We start from the raw sequence: 23,635 nt of genomic DNA on the forward strand, positions 1-23,635 counted from the left end.
TAGAACATTCCCCTCTAGTGGCAGAATGTTCTAATAGCCTTATAGCCCTTCATAGCAGGGCTATACGGCTATTAAAGTCCCGCTGTTTCGTTAAAGTCCCTCGCCTTCGGCTCGGGCCTTTAACGATTCAGCGGGCCTTTAATAGCCTGTATAGCCCGCTACAGCGGGCTATAAGGCTATATTACAAGGAATAGTAATTTAAAAGTAGTTCGGACCACCGCATCGTTTGTGAGCTACTTACACAGCAAATCTTTTAAAATTAACTTTTTGGAAGGAAAGCAGTGAAGTTGAGGACACATTGAAGAGGAAAAATGAAAATGTGAATATGTTTACCGTTTAACAATGCAGCACATATAATAAATGACACTTGAAATATTCTTGCTCTTAGAGAATATTGTTTATATTGATCAAAATTATGAACCCGTCATTCGGCTTTAGAATTTTTAACCCCCATTCTAAAATGTGTTTTTACGAATTTCCCTTGTCTTCCCCTTATCTGCCGCTAGATGGCAGAGTGAACTAAGTAACTGAAAATACAATTAAAATGACAGGAGTTAAGAAGACATAAAATCAACGTAGCCCCGCAGTGTTCAAGCTTAGTTTAAATTGACCAACATTTAATTATCTGACAAAGGAAATGGAATTCATATTCAGAAAACACGTCCAAAGTATGCTCGCATTGGAGCTCGCATTGTTAATGGGGAACTTCTTTTATTACTGCTGAAAATGATTGGGTTTTAAAATGGAAGTGTTTGTATTTATTTCATACTTTTCTGTGAAAATAATCTTGGCCCAGATTTTCTAACATTTTACGCGGAGTTGCATCACTTTTGTGTTGCAGACCCGACACAAAATCCATTTTGATTAGGCCTTACATGATTGGAGTGTGGGCGTTCTTGTGCATTCACCAATTTATTTTTGATGTACATCCATAATTTCAAAGATATATAATCCAACAGAGGCGTAAGAGAAATATCTTATTTTCTCCTCATTACTTTCTCTTACATGAGTGTTCTAAAGATTGGTTTGTGCAGGAAGGTATCTGTTCCTGTACTAAAACAGTCCTGCCCTTAACGCCATGGTACAAGGGTGGCATCCCAAGTGCTCCTGCGCATAGAGCAAGCGGAACAGCGCCATATCTTGGTAAATATGGCGTTGTTCAGCCCACACAGCGCAGCAACTTACCTTGCGGCGCTGCTTTGGGTGAACTATTAGTAAATATGCCCCCGGCTGTCTATTGTGTTTGACATCACAATTAATAAAAGGACTTGTGTTGTCCTTGCATGACACAAGTGTTCGCAAGCAATGCAAGCCCTTAACTGGGAGTTATTGAGCCACACAAACCCACTTTGCATGTCTTTGTGTTGTTTAGCAAATATGAACTAATGCAAGACAGCACATAGGGCTGCCTTTGTCTTACTTTGTGTTGGGTCGGTGTTACATAGTTGGAGCATGGGCGGTCCCATGCATCCAACCCATGCATTTGGACGCAAACCCAGATTTACAAAGACTTGTAAACCTTGGTTTGCGCCAGAATAGGGCACTACCCAACAGAGGCGTAATGAGGAGAAATATATCTAATCCTCTTCGTTATTTCCTCTTTCCACTTGTGCTGCATTCCACAGCACACATAGAGGAATATGCCTCTAAGGACTGTTCTGTGCAAGAAGGTGCTCCTTCCTGCACAGAAACAATCCTGTCCATAATGTAAATGTAATGTAAATTGATACTTGTATAGCGCACTACTCAACCGCAAGGGTCTCAAGGCGCTTGTACGAATACCACTGTGGAACCCATCCTGGCTTTCCCTGTGAGGTGTCCACTCCTGGGCACCCCCAAGGTGGAGGCCAGGCATCCTTAGCGTTGTGGGGGCTGTTGTGGAGATTAAGCAAGCTATTGCCCAGAGTTGCAGAGTGGGACTCCATGATTGGAATAGGCACTGAGGCGAGAATTATCTGGTCCGTGGAATTTTTTAACTCAAGACCCGCCGAGGCGGGGAATTGAACCCTGGTCCCGGGCTAGACCTCTGCATCAGGGTCTGCCGCTCTAACCATTGAGCCACACTTCTCCACATAATGCAGGCACACTTGCACTGTGGTGCTAAGGCACCTGCATTAGTGCTAGGCAGCACACAGTGCGCCACCACAAGGAGGAAGCAGAAATGTTCCATATCTTTGTAAATATGGAACCTTCCTGCCGTCTCCCTTTCTTGCAACGCAGCACAGCAAGTTGCATTGCTTTGTTGCGTTGTATGACATAATGGTAAATCTGCCCCCAATGTTCCACCCAGGACCCATCACTTCTAGATGTAACTCTTACATCAATGAACTTCAGACGTTTTAAGGCCACCCCTCCATGTGGATAATTATCCTTGTTGATCCCAAAAATACCAAACATAAATTCTTATATTTATTTGCTATCATATTAAAAACCACAAGCAAGTTAAATCATTTTATGGTACTTGGGGGCACTCACTCTAACATGGGGGTGGAAATGTGGTCTTAGACCAGGGCTGCTGACTTTGGAAGTGGGGAACCTGGGGACAGGTTTATCATAGGGTTGAGTTACCCTTGCTTCACACAAGGTGAGTGAAGGGTAAAGCAATCCTTAAGTCAGATTTGCCAAGCCACGCATGGCCACCTAATGATATCTCCAAGATAAGGGAATTTCAGGACAACCGTGCCACTTTTTCTGTATTGGACCACTAGGGACATATAGTAGTTGCATAAATATTGTTTCACATGTCTTGGTTGTTTCTTTTGACAATACCATTTTACTTCGTTTCAAAAGCTGTCTCAGAACTGCCACGTTCTGTGACAGGTTTAGAGCAGGAGAAAAGGCCTCGCTTTTTCATCAGAATTCCCTTTTTGTTGGTTTTGGACGGGTTCGGTTTTGCTGCATAGAGACAAGATTTCATTGACTTGGGCAGGAAGCCAGAGCAACATAAAATGGCTTTGAAAATAAATGAGTGATGACAACTTTCCCAACAACAAAAACTATTTTACAGAATGATGGTCCAATTCTGATACAAATCACAGAACAACAGAGAGTCTTGTTTCGGCCAGACTTTAAAACAGTGACGTCAGTTTAAATTTAAAAAAACCTGATCAGACAAAGGCCTATGCACTTAGATCCACGTAGGTCAAGTTGTGCATTGCAGAAATCTATATACAATGAAGGCTTGAATGTGGCCCAGTTGAACCACGCCTTATGGTGACCTTTATGAATATGTATGAAGTAACACACAGCCTTCCCTCCAGCATAATAACGGCCAGTGTACATTAGCATGGGTTTTTAAAAATCCAGAAGAGAGTCTGGCCTTGGACTTTCCATAAATGAGAATCTAGGTATCTTTTCTCTTTGCAAGTGGTAAAAATACATATTGTACAGCTGTAGCCTTGCAATGCATTACTATGACTAGTCGCTACTGTACTAGGGGTGCATGTCACACATGCAATGGAGAATATCTTTCCTCATGTGAGTTCCACTTGCACCAACCTGGGTCTGGCATAAGAGAAAGGAGGTGCCAAGCGTATGCAAAGAAAGCCTCTCCCGCATGAATGAGGCGTCCGTCCTGGCTGTGCATTGAAGCACAGTGAGCTCCCCTCTACCCTGCCCCGTGGAGTCTGCCACGCGTTCAGATGCACCTATTGAGATTAGATTCCCCATGTTAGACTAATGTTCTGATTTGTTACCTTTGCCTCAAATTGTAAAGCGCTCTGATATCCTTCGGGATCAAGGTCACGCTATATGAAACTTTATAAATAAAAAAATGAAAATAAAAGCCTCCAAGGCATATGTGCGCACTGTGATTCCTGCAGATGTAGAACGGGGCGAATAATGAGCCTAGATTGTGCCTCAGGTGTGCTGTGCATCCACTGACCTCAATTCACGCTGTCTGTGATCAGTATATCTCCTTGACCCAAGCCGCGTCTCTGTAGTGCCACAGCAAAGCATGACACGTGACACCAAGGTTGGATTGGCCCTTCAACTTTTCAACCGAAGGCCAAACGGCCACTGACCAAAGCCAGCGGTGGTCCATTTATTATTTAAATGGGCAGTTTTTGGGTAATTGTATTTATTTGTTTACTTTTCTCGGACCCCATCTGTTTGTGGCAATGTGGCCATGGCTGAACCGTCCAAGGGGGACGGAGACCACACAACGGAATCCAAGGGATGGTGTTTGTGGTAAGTTTGAAAGAGGCGTGGGCTCATCGCAACGTATAGAACCATGACAATGACAGGGAGCCCACCTAGGCAGACACAGCATGAGGGTTGCCTGCCTTTCTCTCCCTCCACCCTGGCTCTCTCCTGCACGTGGGTGCTGTTAAGCAGCTTAATTAACACCTTCGCTGCGGCGGCTATTCCGCTGCAGAGCTAAGGGGGCGTGGGGGCCGTGCGGCGTGCCCATGCTGGTGATGGAACCGCTCTGTCACCAGCCTCGGTTGAGCTGTGCTCATGACGGAGCGGTTCTGTCATGGCCCCGTCCGCTCAATAGAACGCGCCGCGCAGGCGCGTCGAGCGGGCCATGACGGAACCGCTCCGTCATCAGCACAGCGCTACCGCGGCTGATGACGGAGCGGTTCCGTCATCAGCGCGTAAGGGGTTAAGAAGTCCTCCATTATAGGAGAGAAGCGGGCACCAAGTCCTGAAACAACCACCCCAACCACCTCGCACTGCAAGGATCTTTTCATTTCCACCTCAAGTCCATTCACCTAGGCCAGGTAGCAGCCAGGCCAACTCCCTACCGACTAAAGCTATCGAATCATATCAAAGCAAGTGTATTTGTTAAGCACAAGTTCTCCAATAGCAGGTGTTTATTGTTACTCAACTCAATGATGCTCATTTTAGCAACCTCAGTAGAGTGAAAAGCTGAGTGTACCCACTGGGATTAAAACCTGTGGCCATGAGGTCAAAGACAGACCCCTGCAGTGCATGCATTAAACCACTGCACTAACAGATGCAGCTTCTTATCATGACACACTGCCCAGAGGGTGGCAAATTCACTAAGGCAGAGGCCTCAATGCACTTTAAAGCATGTAGGTGGACCACACAGGTTAAACTAGGAGAGAGCATCAAACTGCCTGCTGCTCACTGCCTACTGCCTAGAGGAAGACTTACCTGTCCCACCCATGGCCTCACTGACCTGCTAGATGCCAGAACTCATGGATGCCTCCTACCGAATGCCTTGAGACGTCACCTGCAAGCTGCTTTTCACACTCTGTCATGTCATATTTTGCTGCTGAGATGTTGCTGACAATGCCTTTCATCAGTGCTTACTTTGTAAAATAATAAGTGCCAGGGCCCGGACCAGGAGGCCAGGGCAGCTTGCACCACCCGTTGCCATGTCATCGCTGCCAGTGACGGTACCAAAACAACTACTAACCATCTTTCTCGCCTGCAAGTGTGACAGTTCAGATTTGTCCAGGTCCCCAAAGCTAAAGGAATTGCTGGGGAGGCAAGTATTAGTATTTTTAAATGTATATTGTATTCATGAACAACCGTTGTTCTGTTCATCTCTAAATTAGATTACCAGCGCCACCATGTGGCAGAGTGTCATAAGTATGGGGATGATAATTAAGTGCTTATGCCAGCACCAAAACCAATTAGGTGCGGGTGCTGGGCACCGGAAACCACCAGCTCAAATTAAGCACTGCCTTTCATTCTTGGAGCCCTTACCTGGCACTGCCCACCTGAGGATGCCATCTTCCCCAGCCAGACATGGCTGATGACAGCTGAGTATCAGCCTTTGCTCAAGTTGGACCAGGCCTGACTGTGGTAGGTCAGTCTTCAGCATAGCCCCATTTGTCGCTGTGTGGTGTGTGCATGGGCAACAATTTCGGTCAACACTCTCTTCACAAAGCTGGCCCCTGCCTGTTGTGCCCTGGACGTCCTGCCAGCTGCATCTTTGTGAAAGCCAAGCCCATTTGCACCAGCAAGCTCCCCTTCCTGCTCCCTAGGATTTGAAATAAAGTAAGACTGTTTGTAAGTCCGGGCTGCTCTGACTTGTGCTTGTAAGTGAAGCGATCATTTTACCTTGGGAAGATATGAAAGAAGTAACACTATTGGTGTACATCATGCAAAAGCTCAATAATATAATTATGTGTGGAACAATGTTATTTTTTTGCATTTCTCAGCTAATGTTAATGTAGCTGTATAGTGAAATAATTGTCTTTTTTTTAACTTGGAAAGGCTTATTTCTTTGCAATCCATATGGTATTTTGTTTGTGGGAAATTAATAATATCATATTTATAAATGCATGTGCCACAGCCAAGAGTTAAAACATTACACATTTTAATGCCCATGATTGTTAAACTCTTGTTTACAGACACTGAGCATGTGGCATACAGAGAAATCCAAGAAATCTCTCTTACTCCGAGTCTTAACCCTAATGTAGGCATCATTAGAATTTGTCAAATACGGAGTGGCGGCTGGTGATTTTTGAAAGTGATAGGATGCAATATCTGCCCTGCATTCCAGCGAGTGTGCACTCCCACATGCTAGAAGGGCTTAAGGGGTGGTGGGCTCTCCTGGCAAGAAAGGTTTGAAAAACATGGGGTCAAATGGTGTACATAAAAGTGCTATTTATCACCGAAATGTGTAAAATAATTGTAGGTACGTTATAGGTGTGCCAACTCAGGGCAGGGTGCCTCTACCGCTAAGGGGTTCCCGATGTCGGAGACACCAGGTAGGCCCAAAAGAGCAGTGTTGGCTTGAGTCCTGGCAGTGCGGCTGGCATGTGGCTCCATCTGACCTTTAATTTTACTTCTCCACCTATTTTCTTTCTGGTTCTCTTTCCCGGATGTATGACATTACAATGCATGCTTTTACCACGCATGCCTTTACATCGCAGTTTTTACAACGCATGCTGTTACAACGCATAGCGTTAAGGGGTGCTGTATAGTGAATAGTTTAATTTACTATTCCAACTCCAATCCCCGTGGATAGTAGGGAAGGTGTTGGATAGTAAATTAAATCCATTCCCTATCCTAGAGCGCCCCCCAGTGCAATGCATTGTAATGACATGCGTTGTAATAGTTGCGTCGTAAAGGCACTGCGTGGTAAAAGTTACGTTGTAAAGGATGTTCCCCCTCTTTCCCTCTCATCCTTAACATGGCTCCTCCCCTCTCCTAGAGTCATGGTCTCCCATGCATGTCAAGGATGAGCCTCTCTCTCTTATGTGTCCCAAGCCCCTTGCCCTGCACAAGTGGGGCTATTATTGCTTTCAGTGGTCATCCAACCACTTTTCATCTAGGAGACTTTCAACTGTCGGCCATTCACTATAAGGGACAGTTAATTGTTGACAAGGCCAATGGGGTGCTCAGGGGGTGTGCACTTTTTGAAAAAGTTAGCACTTCCTGAAATGGGTGCAAAGACATTTGGTGGGGTCAGAGCAAATGGTGCACTGCCTCTGCATTTTGTTATTTGTTGACAGTGCAGGACTGATGGATTAGTACAAGGGCTTGATGGACATGTTTCTCATGGTGGTGGGCACCTTGGGCAAACCTTTGGTTCAAGAAATAAGGAAGGGCCCAATGAACCTTCTGACATTTTTAGTAATTGATTTAGACTCTGTGGCTATGGTATCCAAATTGCCTTAAGACCAGCTGGACAGACAGAGAGCAATGTTGAAGGATTTGGTAGGGAGGAAGAAGTGTGGGCTGTGGTTCATTCAAAAGGTCAAAGAAAATTGGAATTTTGCCTATAGAGTAATTGTTCCAAGCAGTATAATGGTGTGACGTTGTGACTTCAAGAAGATGCAATAGATTAGATGGTGGTGATTTTTTCTGGCGCATCAGGCAGGGGAGAATTTGGAGTGTATTGGAGAAGTCGTTTGAGAGGGTATTGCTTTGTGAAACCTTGAGCAGAGAACTGGAGACAGATGAAGCGCAGCATAGCCTTTTTGAAATTCATCCTGGTAGTGCTGGCTGTGAGGTTGTGGGGTGATGACTTGAAGGACAAAAGAGTGATGTATAGAGTGGACAATGAACAATGAAGAAGTGGTACACGTGATGAACAAAAAGTCCACCAATAACTAGTGATGGTGTTCTTGAAATCGAATATGTTGTCGAGAGTATGCATATACCAGGGCTGGACAATGGAATGACTGATGCGCTGTCTCATTCACAGTGGGTGAGATTCCGTAGTTTGGCCCGGAGACAGACAGGAAAGGGACCCTAGTTCAAACAGAAAAGTGGAGGATTGGTATGTGAGAGTGAGGTATCTGACAGAGAAGACACTGGCTGACTCAATGCGGAGACCATGGGGATGGTACGAATGGAATTGTGGAGTTAAGAGCAAAGAGGAGATGTGGAAGGAGGGGTCTAGAAAAAAGGAGAAGCCTATGATGAATTTTATGATGAGCCAGGTGGAAAAGGGTTTGATGCCAATGACCACTGCAGGAAATGTAGGTGGGATTGCCTTTTATTGCAAGTGTTTTGGGGAGATATGAGCGGTGTAGGGATGAGCTAGTGAGATGTATTTGGTAGCTTGTGTTAGGAAATGGGGAAAAAGTGGTGATAAAGGAGACCAATAATTACTAAGATCTTGAGAAGGGTAATTGCCAGAGAGAGATCTGCATGCCCCACCATTTAGGAGTTTAGGCTATTCAGGGTGATATTTTCAGTCATGTTCTTTGGGACATTCATAGTGTCTAAAGTGACAGGGTCATGCAACTATAGTGGCTTATTATGGGAAGATTTAAGGGTTGGGTATGCCGATTGTGTGTGAGGTTGAGAAAGTGTAAAACAGATCAGAAAGCAAAAGGGAGAGATGTACAGATAGGCACATCTGGAGTGAAAGAGAAATGCCTGGTATGGTTGGAGAGCTATTTTGTACAATTGAGGAGGTGGGAAGAAGGGAGGTTTTTTGTCCATGTGGAAGACAGAGTGGTGTGGGAGAGGCAATTAATGTCCCTGAGCTTCTTTCAAGCTGATCCAACCAACCTTGGATTTCTGGGTTGGAACAGCAATGGAAAGGTTCAGATTTAGTGTCACATAAGAGAAGTTGAAAAGATAGGGGCAGATGGAGTGACATCAGTATATGGGGTTTGTGCGACTGGGGATATGGCAATCCGAGTGACGGAGAAGAACAACGTTTTATATTCCTCAGGTGGAAAGGTATAGAGCATTAGGAAGGACAAGATTTGGATCTGTGGGCATGAGAGCATGCAGGCAGGCAGTGTTATGGGATGTAGATGGGGTTACCAGTGGAAGAAGTGGTAGTGAGGAAGTTTGGAACTGGCGGGGATGAGAAGGGGACAGTTGATGTTCATGCTGTGGGAAATGAGGGGAAAATGGCACAGACCGGGCATGGTGTTGATACACTTGGGCAGGGTTTTAAGTGGGCCGGGTCCTGCTGGTGATGAGCACCAGCAGTTCTAAAAAGCAGGTCCTGAGACAGGTTTCCATTGGGCTCTCCATTTTTGCCCTCACCCTCAGGATGGAAAAAAAATCTTAGCTCTGCAGATGTACCACCCATCACTGCCTCTGATGTAGCTTCAAAGAGACTCGTTTTAGTTCTTTCTCAGGCTCATCATGTCAGAACTGAAGGATTTTCAATGTTATATACAACAAAGCCGTAATTGGTGCTTATTTATCATACGTAACCAACAACCATTGACAAAGCCAATAGTCTGGCTTGTTGTGGGTGTAATGTTACTTGTTGTATTATATATCTGGATGTAATGACAGAAGCAGCAAAATACCAGCCGGGCGGCACACTATGCTAAGCCCAGATTTTTAGCTTATGTGTTTTTAAGCCAAGCCCTTAAATACATCAACCACGCCCCTTTGAGAGACCCCCCCTAGTTTTTTCATCCCACTTAAAGCCCTGCACTTGGGCAAAAACTACTTGGTGCAATCCACAAGGACAGAATTAATAAAGATGATGGCCGAAGTGAAGGGCAGGTGGGGTTGAGCATTTGTTTCCTAAATACATCTACTGCCCGGAAAAGTATGGAGGGGGACAAAAAAGCCTACAGCAATCAACATGACAATGAAAGAGGGGAACAGGGAGATTTTCGGGTACTGTATGAAGGAGAAGAAAAAATGTGTGAGCCACGAGAATATTATGTTTCTAGTCTGGTGTAATTCCGCCACGACGGAATTCATTTGTCTCTACTGGCCAACAGGATTTATTAGGAAAAATTGATGGACAAGGTGGAGAGCTTCATGCAGAATGGTCAGCTGGTGGGATAGAGAAAGAACACCTCTGGGGAGGGTGTGTCTAGTGGTGGAGAGATGTTTCAAAGAATAAGACTTGGGGGCCTGATAAAGGAAGGAAGAGCATATCAGAGAAGAAAGAAGTAAAGGTATGTCGACAAATAAGACTGGTCTCAAGACAGGCAGGATAGACAGCGAAGTGATACAAATATAGGGACAGATGAATAGTTCAGAGGAACAAAGACATCTAAATAAACTAAAATAAATGTTGGTTTGATGTTATACTGTTAAGAATAAGAGGGGTGAAGAATTGTAAGGGTGGGAAACTGTTTAAACGGTGCGGGGAGGGTTAATCATTTTTGCTTAGTGCGTTGTTTAGAAATTGTAAGAGTGTTTGACATAGCTGAAGGATGTGTGTATTGTGAGCCTAAGTTGCTCCCATTTAAAGTGGCCTTTTCCACATATCAAGACATGGTGTGAGACTGTTTCCTCTTCCAAACAGTAAACAGTAGGTAAGCAAACCTGTTGGAGGACATAAATAAGGCTTCCTGTTTTACTTTTTCAGTGATTTTTACAGATAAATACAGAGGGAAAAATATTTATTTTATGTATGTATTTACTTTCAAATGTGGATAAAAACGAAAATTGGGCGCTTTTGAGTGATTCTAAATAGTCTCGGCCATGACTGCTAAAGCCAATAGCTTTGTGGATTGATAGGTAAGGGGGGTAAAAAGAAAGACATTTAAGTAAAGATGCTTAAATAGTAGTAGATATACAGAAGTTTGATACTGAAATGTGCATATTGCCATATCAGTGCATTGATTTATCTTCTGCAGGTGTTTATAATTAAAAGCAGGAAGGCATTCAAGCATGAGTGCATATTCATTGGTTAAATACATGTGGAAATAGAAGTTTCAGCTTAATTTTTTCACAAAACACAAAATAAATATGGAAGAAATGGGCAAAAAAGAAATATGGATGAATACAAACAGAAATGTCAAAAAAAAAATACCATAGAACTGGGAGCCCTAGTCATAAAGGACTAAAGGGCTTTCTTCATTGAATACATTTTTTGTTGTTGATGAAATGAGAGGTGCTCTTGTATAACTAATATTTAATTAATAGTCATATGGTGAGTCATCTTGAATCACACAGTAGAAAGTAGACAGGAGTCTTGCTAATTCTGTAACTTATTAGAGTTATCTACTGAGCTTTCTCTTTTGACGTATTGAACTGCCTGATTTCAGTTACCCTTTTTGCTGTGGTGTCCTGAGATTTTTTTTTTGCCATGGCTACAGAGATGTCAATTCAGTAGCCTATCCGCTCCTGGAAAATGGCTCCAGATACGGCTAACACTGGTCCAATGGAATTTATTTTGTTACAATTAGTTAGAATTCTGACTATGCTAAAATACTCCAAATATTCCTTCCAGATTATTTATGCCACTGAAATTTTTAAGTTACACCTGTGTTTTGCTGTCAATGGAACGCATAGCTGACAGGATAAGCCTTGGGGAAGCGAATGGGTCCTTAGATTTAATCACTGTGCTGTTTATTTTCTCAGCACAGGTGCAGCAGTGAACAGCAGTGAGAGCCTCCCCCCGTCCTCATCTGTCAACGACATCTCCTCCATGTCCACCGACCAGACCCTTGCATCGGACACCGACAGCAGCCTGGAAGCGTCCGCAGGCCCCCTCGGTTGTTGCAGGTGACTAGCCGCCTGCCTGCGACACCCCGCCTTCTTCAGCAGATAAACTGAGGAAACCCAGAAATAAAGAGAAACGCGCAATCAACAAAGGAAACAAGACAACGAGAAAGTTCAAAATCCCTTTCAGCCTGCTTCTCTTACAAAGTTATGTAATGCGGCTAAGCGCAAAATGTATATTTAACTTATAGTTGCTCTGCTTTGGCCTTCTTCCGATGACGCTTACTGCAAAGAACTAGGGAATGAAAAAATCTCATTCCACCAGGTGTCCAAAATGGCTGCCGAACCAGCAACCGGAAACCATTCTTTCTCATTGTGACATGACAAGGTGTGCAGTAGCCTCTCAGACCGCAGTGTGCATGTGATTGTGTCTATCTCCCCATATCTGAAGCTGCTGCAGCTCATGTATGTATATTTTATCTGTCTGTCTGCCCCACCTTCCCGTCTGTCCTCCCGGAAGGAGATAGACATACACACATAAACACGCATGTACAATAGATGTAAACATGCAAACATACATGTAGATTACAGGACACATGACTGTACAGCATACACTTTATGTATATATATCGTATATAGTACAAAAATGGCCAATATTGTGTGGAAGGCGCGAATGCAGCTGTATTATAATGCAAGGTAATTTATTTATTAACTGTTGGGTTTATTTATTTATTTATTATTTGTCAATAGGAAACTTTGTAAAAAAAAAACATTTTAAAAGTGAACTTCAGGGGGCCAGTTATGTCACATGCTAACGATATAGAGTCTCGGTATATGCCACTTGGGAATAAAGTAATCCAGTTCCACCGGGAGTGTCTGTGATGAGCTCCTAGGGGGAACATGCATGGCAGCTAATTAAATATAATTTGAATACTTTTTAAAGAAATTGTAGGCTAAGTTGAGAACCTCAGTTGAAAGCCAGGACAGGCCGTTTTAGTAGCTCATGCGTGAGTGGTATGCTGGTGATGGGCTGAATAGAAGTTGAGCAACCATTGAGATGTCAGTGCACTCGACACATTGACAGGCCCATGCGACTGGGTCGTTCACTCACGCCAACTCAGTATTCACTTTGAGACACGCCACCTTGAACATGGGATCCAGTTTTTGTACACGATGTCCTGGGTTTTCAACAACCTGCTCAGAGCAAATTTTCACACATACATCCCAATCTGAAACCAGCCCCTGCCGCCTTTCCCATCTCTCATCTCTTTAAATATGTACCTTGTTAAAGATGAGTGGTCTAATCTCAAGTGTGGATTGGACATTCAGTTTTGTGTGGGAGCTGGGTGGCTGATTTTCTTCTGATAAAACTGCACCATAAATATCGGAATGCACTGATGAATAATTTCTTTCCCTATAGGCATAAATCCCTTTTTGCGATGTTAAGGAAGTCAACGAGTAAGATCTGGTCAAGCCACTCATAAAGAACCTTGGCTAGAGAACTATATCACTTTCAAAAAGAATGTATCACTCCCCGGCTTACCTCTCTGCTCATTAGAACATTTGATTGGCTGAGCTTCTTTTAACCGCATGCGTGCGGCGGCTTTTCCCGCTGTATGCGGCATTTTAAAAATTACCGCGTTACATGACGAGCTCAGCTCGTCATCAGCACACGGCAGGTAACGTTGATGACGAGCTGAGCTCGTCATCAGCATGGAAGTGGTTAAGCACATCCAACCAGCCTTGGAAGTGGCAAAAAGCTACAGCTGTGGGAATTGATAGTCTTTTTATTTTGCATGAAGGACGTTATTTGTTCCCCATTCTACTGACCTAGTAATTTACAGTGGTCAATTTCTGTGGGTCATTGTGATAGGGGGATTTGTAGCTCCACGCTCATTGGTCTCAATGGTGTTGTTAAAAACATTGTTGAAATGCACCCATTGCTTAGTGCCTGCAAATGTGTGCTGTTAGTTGCATGGAGGATACTATGGTCTGTTATGGACATCCATCCCTTTGATTTGGGACATATAATGTTGCAATACATAAAAGTGGTAACATTGACAGGGCAATCCTGTAAATTATAGGCCTTCCTACTCCTTTGAAAGAGGATTTGTATTGGTGGCCATTCTGTGCCTTGAGGTTATTTTGTGGAGAATTTTTCTGAATGGAAGACACGTGGGATGCGCATTCATTTTTTTTGTGTTCTGACTATGGTTCTACAGGGTGGTGATGAAAGATAAAGGTGAATTTTCAAATGGTTGCAAATGTCTCAAACAATGGCCGCACTCCAGTCCATTTTGTTTTGCCCACTATGCCACTCAAAGTGGTGACTAGTCATATTCAAATCAGACTTGGCCATGGCAAAATTGGAAATTTCCAGCCAGAAATGCCAAGCCGGGTGCCCATCTGAACTGGAAACACTTGACACATAGTTTAGTGGTACATCAAGGCAGAGCACAGGTTCACCATTACGTTGTGACGGTGGTCGCTTGATAAATCTGGATCTCTGTTCTGTATCAGTTCCTGGGGCACAGTATGTTCTGCCACTTGCTTCATAAATATTGTTCACTGCACTTGAGGATGGGAGTGTGCAGACATGCACACAATGTAGGTGCTTATAGGGAACAATGTATTTTTCGGGAATTAAAGACATGGGGCCTAATTGTCTAACACACACCCACACACGCACACACACAGATGCACTCACGCACGCGCACACACACAAACGCGCTCTTTCTCTCTCTCTCTCAGGTGAGTCACCATTAGTTTCTTCTGGAGCTGTCTGACTTGTTTTGTTCTTTGAAGTCCTGAGCATGGTCAAGGACATCTCTCATAGGTCACTGCTATATTAGCGAGTTGTCTCACAGTGAGCACATTGCTTTGCTGTGATATTTAACAGCAGATAGACAAGAACAAGCATAAAATGCAGTGCAGATCATGTTTAAAGACATTTTATCATATTTGCCACTGCTTGCATGTGTGTTCTAATATTTAATTTAGATTCACTAAAAGTTACCACTTTTCTTACTTCATTTTTTATATCCAAACTACCCTTTCACACACCACGCCACCAGGCTGAGTAACCACATTACCTGATCCCAAGCAATTCAAACTGGTGGTCGTGAGTTGTTATACCCCGCATGTGGTCAGTGGTTGATTTCTTTGTCGATTAACATTATTAGGAAACAAAGCTGACAGAAAACAAAAAGAAGGCTACCAAGATACATAAACGAACTAAAACTGTTCTGTTTCTTAAAGCACATGTATCAACCATTTTTTTCCAAAAGGAGGCATGCCATTCATTACTTAGCATTTACCAGATGATCCTATTTTTAGATTTCAAGTAACTATAGCTAATTTCCAAAAAGCTGAGTTACAGCAGTACACAAGAAAGCAATAATATGCTCTGCTAGTGTCCATTATAGATATTTTCTATGAGGCGATAATGAACAGAGCTCTGTTGACAATGTGGTGCTGGTATGTGAAGTAAGTGATTCACCTAAGCTAAAGCCATGCTACATCAATAGCAATAGTCAGCAGCATCAACATCACCCAGGTAAAATAACCTTCCAATGCTTGTGGAAACACATACAGGGAAATTGAAAAGCATTGTGGGTTCTAGACTGGGAAGGTGTGATTCAAGGGAACTACATTGTTGTGATACACTGACCATACAGTAGAGTCAAGAGACATCTACCATAAAAGTGCTATGATTAAAACTTTGTTAAACAGATGCTCAATGGTTACCAGTATATTTTAGGTTATAAGTATAAAGAGGGGATAAAATATGTTGAAGGCTAAAGAATCACTTTGTGTTTGGTCGAAACATCCCAAAGTGAACTTGTTTCCAGCTTTACAAGTTCAATAACGGGAGATCAAGAGTAAAAGTAGCACCACAACAGTCAGACAACGTATCTTGTACGGGCGTATAATAGCAATAAGGTCTTTCTATTATTTTGATTATCGTATTGACGAGTGACTATCAGGGCAAACCTTGGGCAGTAGTTGGTACTTGTATACGGACCCTTCCTCAAAAGAAGTAAGCGCTAACAGGAGCCTGGTAACCTCTCTGGTAACATCTCTGTAACTGCACTGTCCTCATATAAATTCATTGATTGTTTTAAATTTTCCCTTGTTATCTTCCTTTTTGAGTATGCCACTGAATTACCTCCCTTCCACAGGTTATGATTCATGAATGAATTTCAATTTTGAAAGAATCAGTTGTTGGAAACCCCTTAAGGGTACGGCATCTTCCAGCTCACTCAAAGAGACTTTGTCACTCATCAAGGAAAATTATAACATTTTCTCTGTGCCAATGAAGTCTCATTTTTCACATTGGTAATATAGAAGGTATCATGTTTCTTTGCAAAATTGAGTTTAGAATATAGGTATGCCAGCATGTAACTATGTTTCAAATCACCTGGCAATAGTTAGTCTTTGCTTTATTCTAAATAATATCAGCCATATTTTGCTCAGAATTAAGCATTTGCTAAGCCTAGCTGAGTCAGACAAAAGATGCAAGATCCGTAGAAAATTAGCCATGTCAGTGTTGGCCAATATACTGCAATTACTTAAGCTGTAGTCCAAATTATATTTCTACAAACAAAAAGCAATATTTTCTTGGTACAGACCTCTCTTTCAGTTCTGATAAAAGACAGTTAATTGTTGCAAGTCGGCTCCCACATTTCCATCCCCAAATATGTAACATTAGGTAATAAACGGTGGATTTTCAGTCGCCTTGTATTTTAAGCTTGGTAGGTCTGGCTTTGCTTGTGGGGTTATCTGTAAACTGAATGTCAGCCATCTTGAGTTTAGGCAAAAATCTCCATTTAATCAACATTTCTTATGAGGGATTACCCTCCAATAGAGACGTTGTATCTCAATTGTACCTGACTGGCGTTTAGGTAGCCTCTAGTATACAGTGATTCAAATAAAAAAGTGTTATATAGGGTTGAGGTGTGAGGCATAGCTTGAGTCCAAAGGGCACAGTGAGCATGGGACCCACATCTAGGCGTATCCTTCACATTTAAGACATGTAATGGAATAAATAACCAAGTGTAATGTTGCAGTTATCTTTCACTCGCCAGCAGATAAAAGGTGAGTGGGACCTACCATCACACAATACACTTTGCTACAATGATGGTCTAGACTCCGATCAGACGGCATCACTTAGCTCAGACGTCACTGCTGAATAAAGTTGGTGGATGTGCTTATTTATATGGAGTATTCCCCGTGCACATGATTCATACGCCCCCTGCATAATGTGCGGTGAATTGGCCTACACCAGTTAAGATTCTATTTACCTAATGCTGGGCAATGCATGCTGGGGCATTAGTCATTTTCCTTGAGGAACATTGGCATATGGGAGATTCCTATGGAATCTATTCACCCTCAGGGATGGACTCATGGAGGCCTCTTCTATTGGTGCAGACACTACTCTGCCCATCAGAGGCTCTTCTGTCAGTGGTCAAGTTGACCGCCGGTGTGAGTCTCTGTGTGGATGGAAAAGCATGCCATTTAGACTTTTATCCAACCAGAAGCTGCAAAATCAATTACTTGCCAGACCGTTTAAGCTCATTGGAAAGCCAACCAGTAGTTGTTATGGGCCATATCACATACAAAGATCACTGAAAGTACTAATTCAAGACAGCTCGCTGTTGCATTTTTGAATGGACAGATGTCTTAAATATTTGAACTCGAGCATATTTGAACTCATTTTACCACCTCAGACAGTTGTAAATGAATGTTTTCCACTGGCACTCTATGGGAATGTTCTGCTTTCAACAGGTAATGCAACAGGAATGGTTGGCATCTCTAATCTAATCTATCGAATACATCACAATGAAGTAACACAAAAGCAAAATAACTAGCCAAAAAGAAAATAGTTGGGTGCAACACCACAAAGCAGTCAAAGCAGAATAGTACACAAAAGTCACAGTACAAAACAACAGCAACACAATGCATTGATGCATCACAAAAACACAACAGCTTCGAAGCAACACAGTAAATCAGCACTACAGAAAAATACAATGCAACAAACGTGCACAAACATCCATCACCAATCACCACGTCCACAGATTTACTTTCATAATACAGTTGAAAAAGGTGTTTGCACCAAGAACTGCCTTACTTACCACCACAGACAATTATTAGCACCTGCAAAAAATGTTTTGTGATTCAGCTCAAAGGCATTTTGCCAGTGTTGTTACCATTTGCAAGCTGTAGCATTCCTAATGTCTGCTGTGCATCTGAACACTTTAGAACATTTTACCTATGCCATGCTGGTGACTATAAAATCTTAACTGAAGTTACAAAAATGCTACGATTGTTCAGTTCAAGAGATTGTGAACAACAAATTTGAAATGGTATGAAACAGTTGGTACTGCCAAGTGGCAACATTGGGAAACATCACTTACAACGCAACTTTTACCACGCGATGCTTTTACATCGCAACTTTTACAACGCAAACCATTACAACGCATTGCGCTGGGGGGCGCTCTAGGATAGGGAATATATTTAATTTACTATCCAACACCTTCCCTACTATCCACGGGGACTGGAGTTGGAATAGTAAATTAAATAATTCACTATCCAGCGCCCCAAAGCACTATGCGTTGTAATGGTATGCGTTGTAAAACTCGCGTTGTAAAAGCATGCGATGTAAAAGCATGCGTTGTAATGTCGTACATCCGGCAACATTTGTATGATCAATGCATCCATGTGAGACCCACACAGAAAAAAAGGAGCAATGTTAAATTCTTCAAAACATACAATTAAAATAATGTATTGGTTAATGATTTTGTACAATCCCTGGTAATTCTGACGAACATTTTAGTTTTCCCTGCACAAGACAGAATTGTGAGTACAAAGGGTTCACTTGAGTTTAGAGATATTTGTTTGCTAAATTAATGTATTCTTTACTCTAACTGTACTGGTTATGTGAAAAATCATTGCTGAATATTTGGTACCATGTTTACAAAAATACAAAACTACATCAGTCTCCCACTGATGAGCTTTTGTTGCTTTAGTACAGTGTACCTTCTTTCTTTAATTCAGAACTTTTGTGCAAGAATATGCCTTATAGTAAACTGAAACAGGATAAGTGCAGTCCTTCTAGAATGCGCGTGCGTCCTCTGTGGAATAGTCTTGTTTATATTAACGGTGCTCTGTCTTTAGTGTAGAATCTTGCAGGATGCTGTAGGCCAAAATGGAGCTGAAACTTAAGGAAAAGGAGTTGTAATGGTTCAACCTCTTTGTTTATCTACAGAACTCTGTATTTACCCAATTGTGCGAGTGGGACTTATGGCCAGTATAGGATAAACATCAATATAACCTCCCAAAACCACCAATAACAAAGCGCCTATCCACCTTGCCATGTCAGTTCTATAATCCGTCTGAAGGTGCGCCTGCCTGTTGTACTGAATGATCAAGCAACAACTGTGTGTTCACCATTGCAAGGACATTAATATACTAATGAATGTCCTCAGTTTTTTGAAGACTGGTCCATTGGAGAGAGAAGTGGAGGCAGTTCATGGTCAAAACTGGAAGAGTCATCAATGTTCATTCTTATTTCAAAGTATATTTGTGGCGATCAGTCTGTCACAAATTTGAATGAACCTTAAATGTGTCATTTGATACATGGAATCGAACATATGTTTGTATCATTCACTGTACTTATGGTTTCTCCACTTATTTTACTTCTTCATACGGGCAGAGAATCATCAAGATTTTAAGTCAATGTTGATGCATTACTAATTACATTTGGTTGTCAATGCTCAGTAGCGGGTGAATGAGATCATACATTGTAAAGCTAAATATTTTGCTCATTGGTTACTATAGAAATTGGAGTTTTTTGGCAGAGCAGTACTTCTAGTAGCCATACACCGCAATGGTGGCATAAACTAGGTGCCCTCGTCAAGCTTGTGCATGACATTTTTTAACACTACCTCGTGGAATGGCTAACATAGGCTTTTAAGATGGCTAATGCTCTAATGTTGCCATGCGGTAGGGAAGACCTTACACATATTGAACTTTGTAAATGGCCATGGTTTCAAAACAATGTCAATTTGTCAGTATTTCCTATTGCTATCTCATACTTATATTCTGGGCCATGAATATGAACATCTCCTAAGGAGAAATTAGATAAATGGAAAAATAATGCTTCAGACACAAGGGTTAAAGGAGATGAATGACTTCGGCCAGATTCACACGCAGGGCTTTAAAAAGGGGGAATTCTATTGCTATAGGTTTACTGGTTTGTATGTCGTGGACTATTGTCACAACTATTCCTGTAAATCTGCGAGATTCATACTTTTCAGGATCACTCCCACTGGTATATGCGGACTCATGCTGATTTCTCTCAAGGCAGAATATCTGCATTACTGAAAGATATAATATTGTATTCCCTCCATGTGGAAAATACATTTCTATGTGGAGATAAACCTTTCCCTGCACTTCCATCATACACAATATTACGATCTCTTTCCTGTGCCACTGTGGAAAGGCACCTACTTCTGACTTTGACAGGAATAGCTTTTCAGGCATTTCCATGACTAGGACTTAGCTGTAAAATATTTATTAACAACTACAAGCAAACATATGAGTTTATGGGTCTTCACTGTTTGCTGCAATGGTCAGGAAACAACCCCCCCCCCTATATCCGCTTTCCCATCGCTAGCTCGAAATTGTCAATTTTCCTTTGCCATGCGCGGAAATTTTGATTGGAAAATTCTACAAATCATGATTCTATGAATCTAGACGTGGAATTTGCTATTGTATTTATATTTTTGGAATGGCTGAGCTACTTATGTACAGGCTATGCATTTATTTGTTTCATTGCCCTAATCCTAGAACTGTGGAATAAAATATTCTCACACGTGTGGATTGCACCACCAAATTCCAAAGGATAATTTTGTCCACCACTATTTGTATTACAAGACTTTCTTTATTCTTCTTATATCTCGATATCACTCGGCTACTGTGCCTGTCTTAGCCGCAGTACAGATCGTCTTCATCCACGTCTCTACTCTGCGGTCCGCAGAGTAGAGGACGTGGATGAAGACAGTAGCCGAGTGACATCGAACTGCCACTGGATTCAGGAGGGAACAGTTCCAACGAAGGACATACACTGTACTCGAGATTCCTTTCTACAAGGACTCACAATTGTGGAGTAACACATGTATTTATCAAGCCCTGACGAAGTCCACAGAAGCTGGATGAAACACGTTAGCTGTTCGGGCGTTTTTTTGAGAAAGAAGGATAAAGAAAGTCTTGTAATACAAATAGAGGATGGACGAAATTATTCTTTGGAATTTGATGGTGCAATCCACCCTTGTGAGGAAATCAATATTGGTGTTGGTGACTGCTCTCTGGAAACAGCGGGAGCGGTGGAGGTGCACACCGTTTGCGTTTAATACTAACAAAACTGGACTCTTTGTAGGGGATCTTTGTTTTGGGGGATGTGCGTCACATGTATAACTGAGGTGTATATGTTCGGCTTGCTGTTTCACTTAGGGATTGAACTGTGGAATTAAATGTCGAATTGTACCACATCACCCAGGCACATTACCGGCTGAGATAGATAACTACATTGGGACCCAGGTGCTAAAGGTGCTGAAAATCTCAGGGCCCAGAGATCCCTGTGGATGGTTTTGTACTGATATTGCATGAGAATGGCATTGGACAAAACTTTGTAAAAAGTGACAGAAAGTCTTTAGTATTTAGTACAGATTGGTTTTCTTTGCAAGCAGTGAAACAGTACATGCAGTAATAGTAGTAGCGATTATAAGAAAAACTACAGTTCCCAAGAACTGGCAAAATCCTACAAACATATCTAGACAACTGGATTCCACTATAGTTCACAAGATCAAATACAACTATTTCCACTGTCTAGGAATATGATTTCATCTGGTGTGAAATATATAAATCGCGTGAGTAGCCCAAAGTAGGGTGTCCTAGGTATAAATTATGCAGCACCAAACAAATAAAAGGAAACATATTGATTGTGAAGCAACAAGAAAAAAGGGGGTCTTACTGACTAATACCTAAGCTTTTTCTTCGGTAGTGATTTTCTTCATCTTGATTCTTTATTCATTGTATGAGTTTTGAGGTTCTTTCTTTTATTGCAAGAGTGATCAAAATTAACTATCTGAAATATAACATCATGCCATCCAGACTGATGATCGTTCAGCATGTTCAATAGTCATATCTCATCATCCTTTCATCTAGGCCGAAGCCATGCATGAGATCCGCTGCAACAGAGGAGGGCTGGGAGCCACACTCGGGCCTTAATTATCAGTTGACTAGTAAAATTCCATTCTCATACAGTCATAATACAGAACCTCCAGGGACTTGGACGGCCCAAAACATTGAACTCTTCTGTGGCCAATATTCTCCCAAGCATTCTGTGCCTGTGTCCACTGTGGGCTGTTTATTTAAATTATAATTTTGCTAGACATTTCTATTACAACCAACATTGCCACTATGCATGTGGTTCACAAAGCATTACCACTAGGGCCTGTTATATACTATATAATAAGTTTACATGAAGTAACATGTACGTTTTCAAGACTAATGATGAACAAAAATCCCACTTAACGGCTAATCGACTGAGCTTTAGAAGTTGTGTTTTTACTACACGTAGGTGCCTGCTAGCATTGATAATCATGGCCAAAAGTGTAAATTGAACTAGAGGAACAATGTTTTCTGGTTTGGTGTACTATTTAAACACATTTTTTTCATATGTTTCAAGAAAATACATTCATCACCACACTATTTCAGATGCATACCCTTTCTCCTCCATATACTTTCCTGATTGATGATGTCACATTGGTGGAAAACGCACATAACATTGTGGGAGACTCTAAACACCATGCTCTTAAGTGAATAAAATTAACTTAATTGGGTAAGATCTGCAAACGGCCAATAAAGGCACTGACCACAAGGGGATGCTTCCAAAAGCAGTCAAAACATCTGCCCAAAGAGTTGCGAAATGAAAGCCTGTCTGTGTTTTGCATTGTGGAACTGTAACTAGGAAATCTTCAGTCAAGGGTTCTCTGAAGAGAAGTTAAAATCACATTGTGTAGACATGATCCCTGGTCCAAGTTAGAGTTGACCTTGCTTTTTTCCTCTATGAACAGTGATTTCATTTATATTGTAGTTAACAGCACAAATTATCTTCTGCGGCTTGTATGTTTGTTGTTACAAGGTTTTGTTCCCTACAAAATTAAATATTGCTCCTCATTTCCAGCTCTTAAATTGTACCACATCACCCAGGCACTGTCGCTTCAACACGTTTATAGGTTGGGGATAACATCCCTCTTCCTGGGAATGTACAGTCTTCAGAGCAACAGGGTGTGAAACAATTCCTGTAAGTACATTAGTCAACTATGTTCACGGGTTAGCATGCACTTTCAGGGAGACAACCTCATTCCGTGCTCAGCAAAGACAATACACCACCAAGCAGCCACACAGAGGCCTTGACTTCTCCCCATTGCCTCATTCATGAATGTGAAATTGACTTAATGTTGCAGAGGGAGAGATGGCCATGTTCTTTCTGGCAGCAATACCCAATCATAGTGGCTAAACAAATCTAATGCATATATTTTAATGTTTAAATAAGAAAAGGACAACATCCCAACAACTACCATTGCAAAAGGTGGCGAACTGATAATCTTGCGGAGTTTGAGGTATAGAGGAGGGGGAGGATTTTCAACTGCTTAGATTACGTGTAATACTCTTTGTGTAAAAAAAATACAATATAATGACATTATTTCAAGATCAAATGGTCTTTTTTTATGTACTGTTTGTGAATCTTTTTTTTTCCGGT

General features: G+C 42.0%; 1 protein-coding gene across 3 annotated transcripts in view; it reads left to right on the top strand.

Moving 5' to 3' along the window:
• The window catches only part of MAPK10 (mitogen-activated protein kinase 10), a 561,938-nt gene extending 550,063 nt beyond the window's left edge, over window positions 1–11,875 (top strand). For all 3 annotated transcript variants that reach the window (XM_078677508.1, XM_078677509.1, XM_078677510.1), the window contains one exon: window positions 11,733–11,875. In XM_078677508.1, the coding sequence (XP_078533634.1) occupies window positions 11,733–11,875 (143 nt within the window). The remainder of the gene's footprint in view (window positions 1–11,732) is intronic.
• Window positions 11,876–23,635: the final 11,760 nt, after the last annotated feature.

Source organism: Lissotriton helveticus, chromosome 2_1 (assembly GCF_964261635.1).
Source record: "Lissotriton helveticus chromosome 2_1, aLisHel1.1, whole genome shotgun sequence".
Classification (NCBI taxonomy): domain Eukaryota; kingdom Metazoa; phylum Chordata; class Amphibia; order Caudata; family Salamandridae; genus Lissotriton; species Lissotriton helveticus.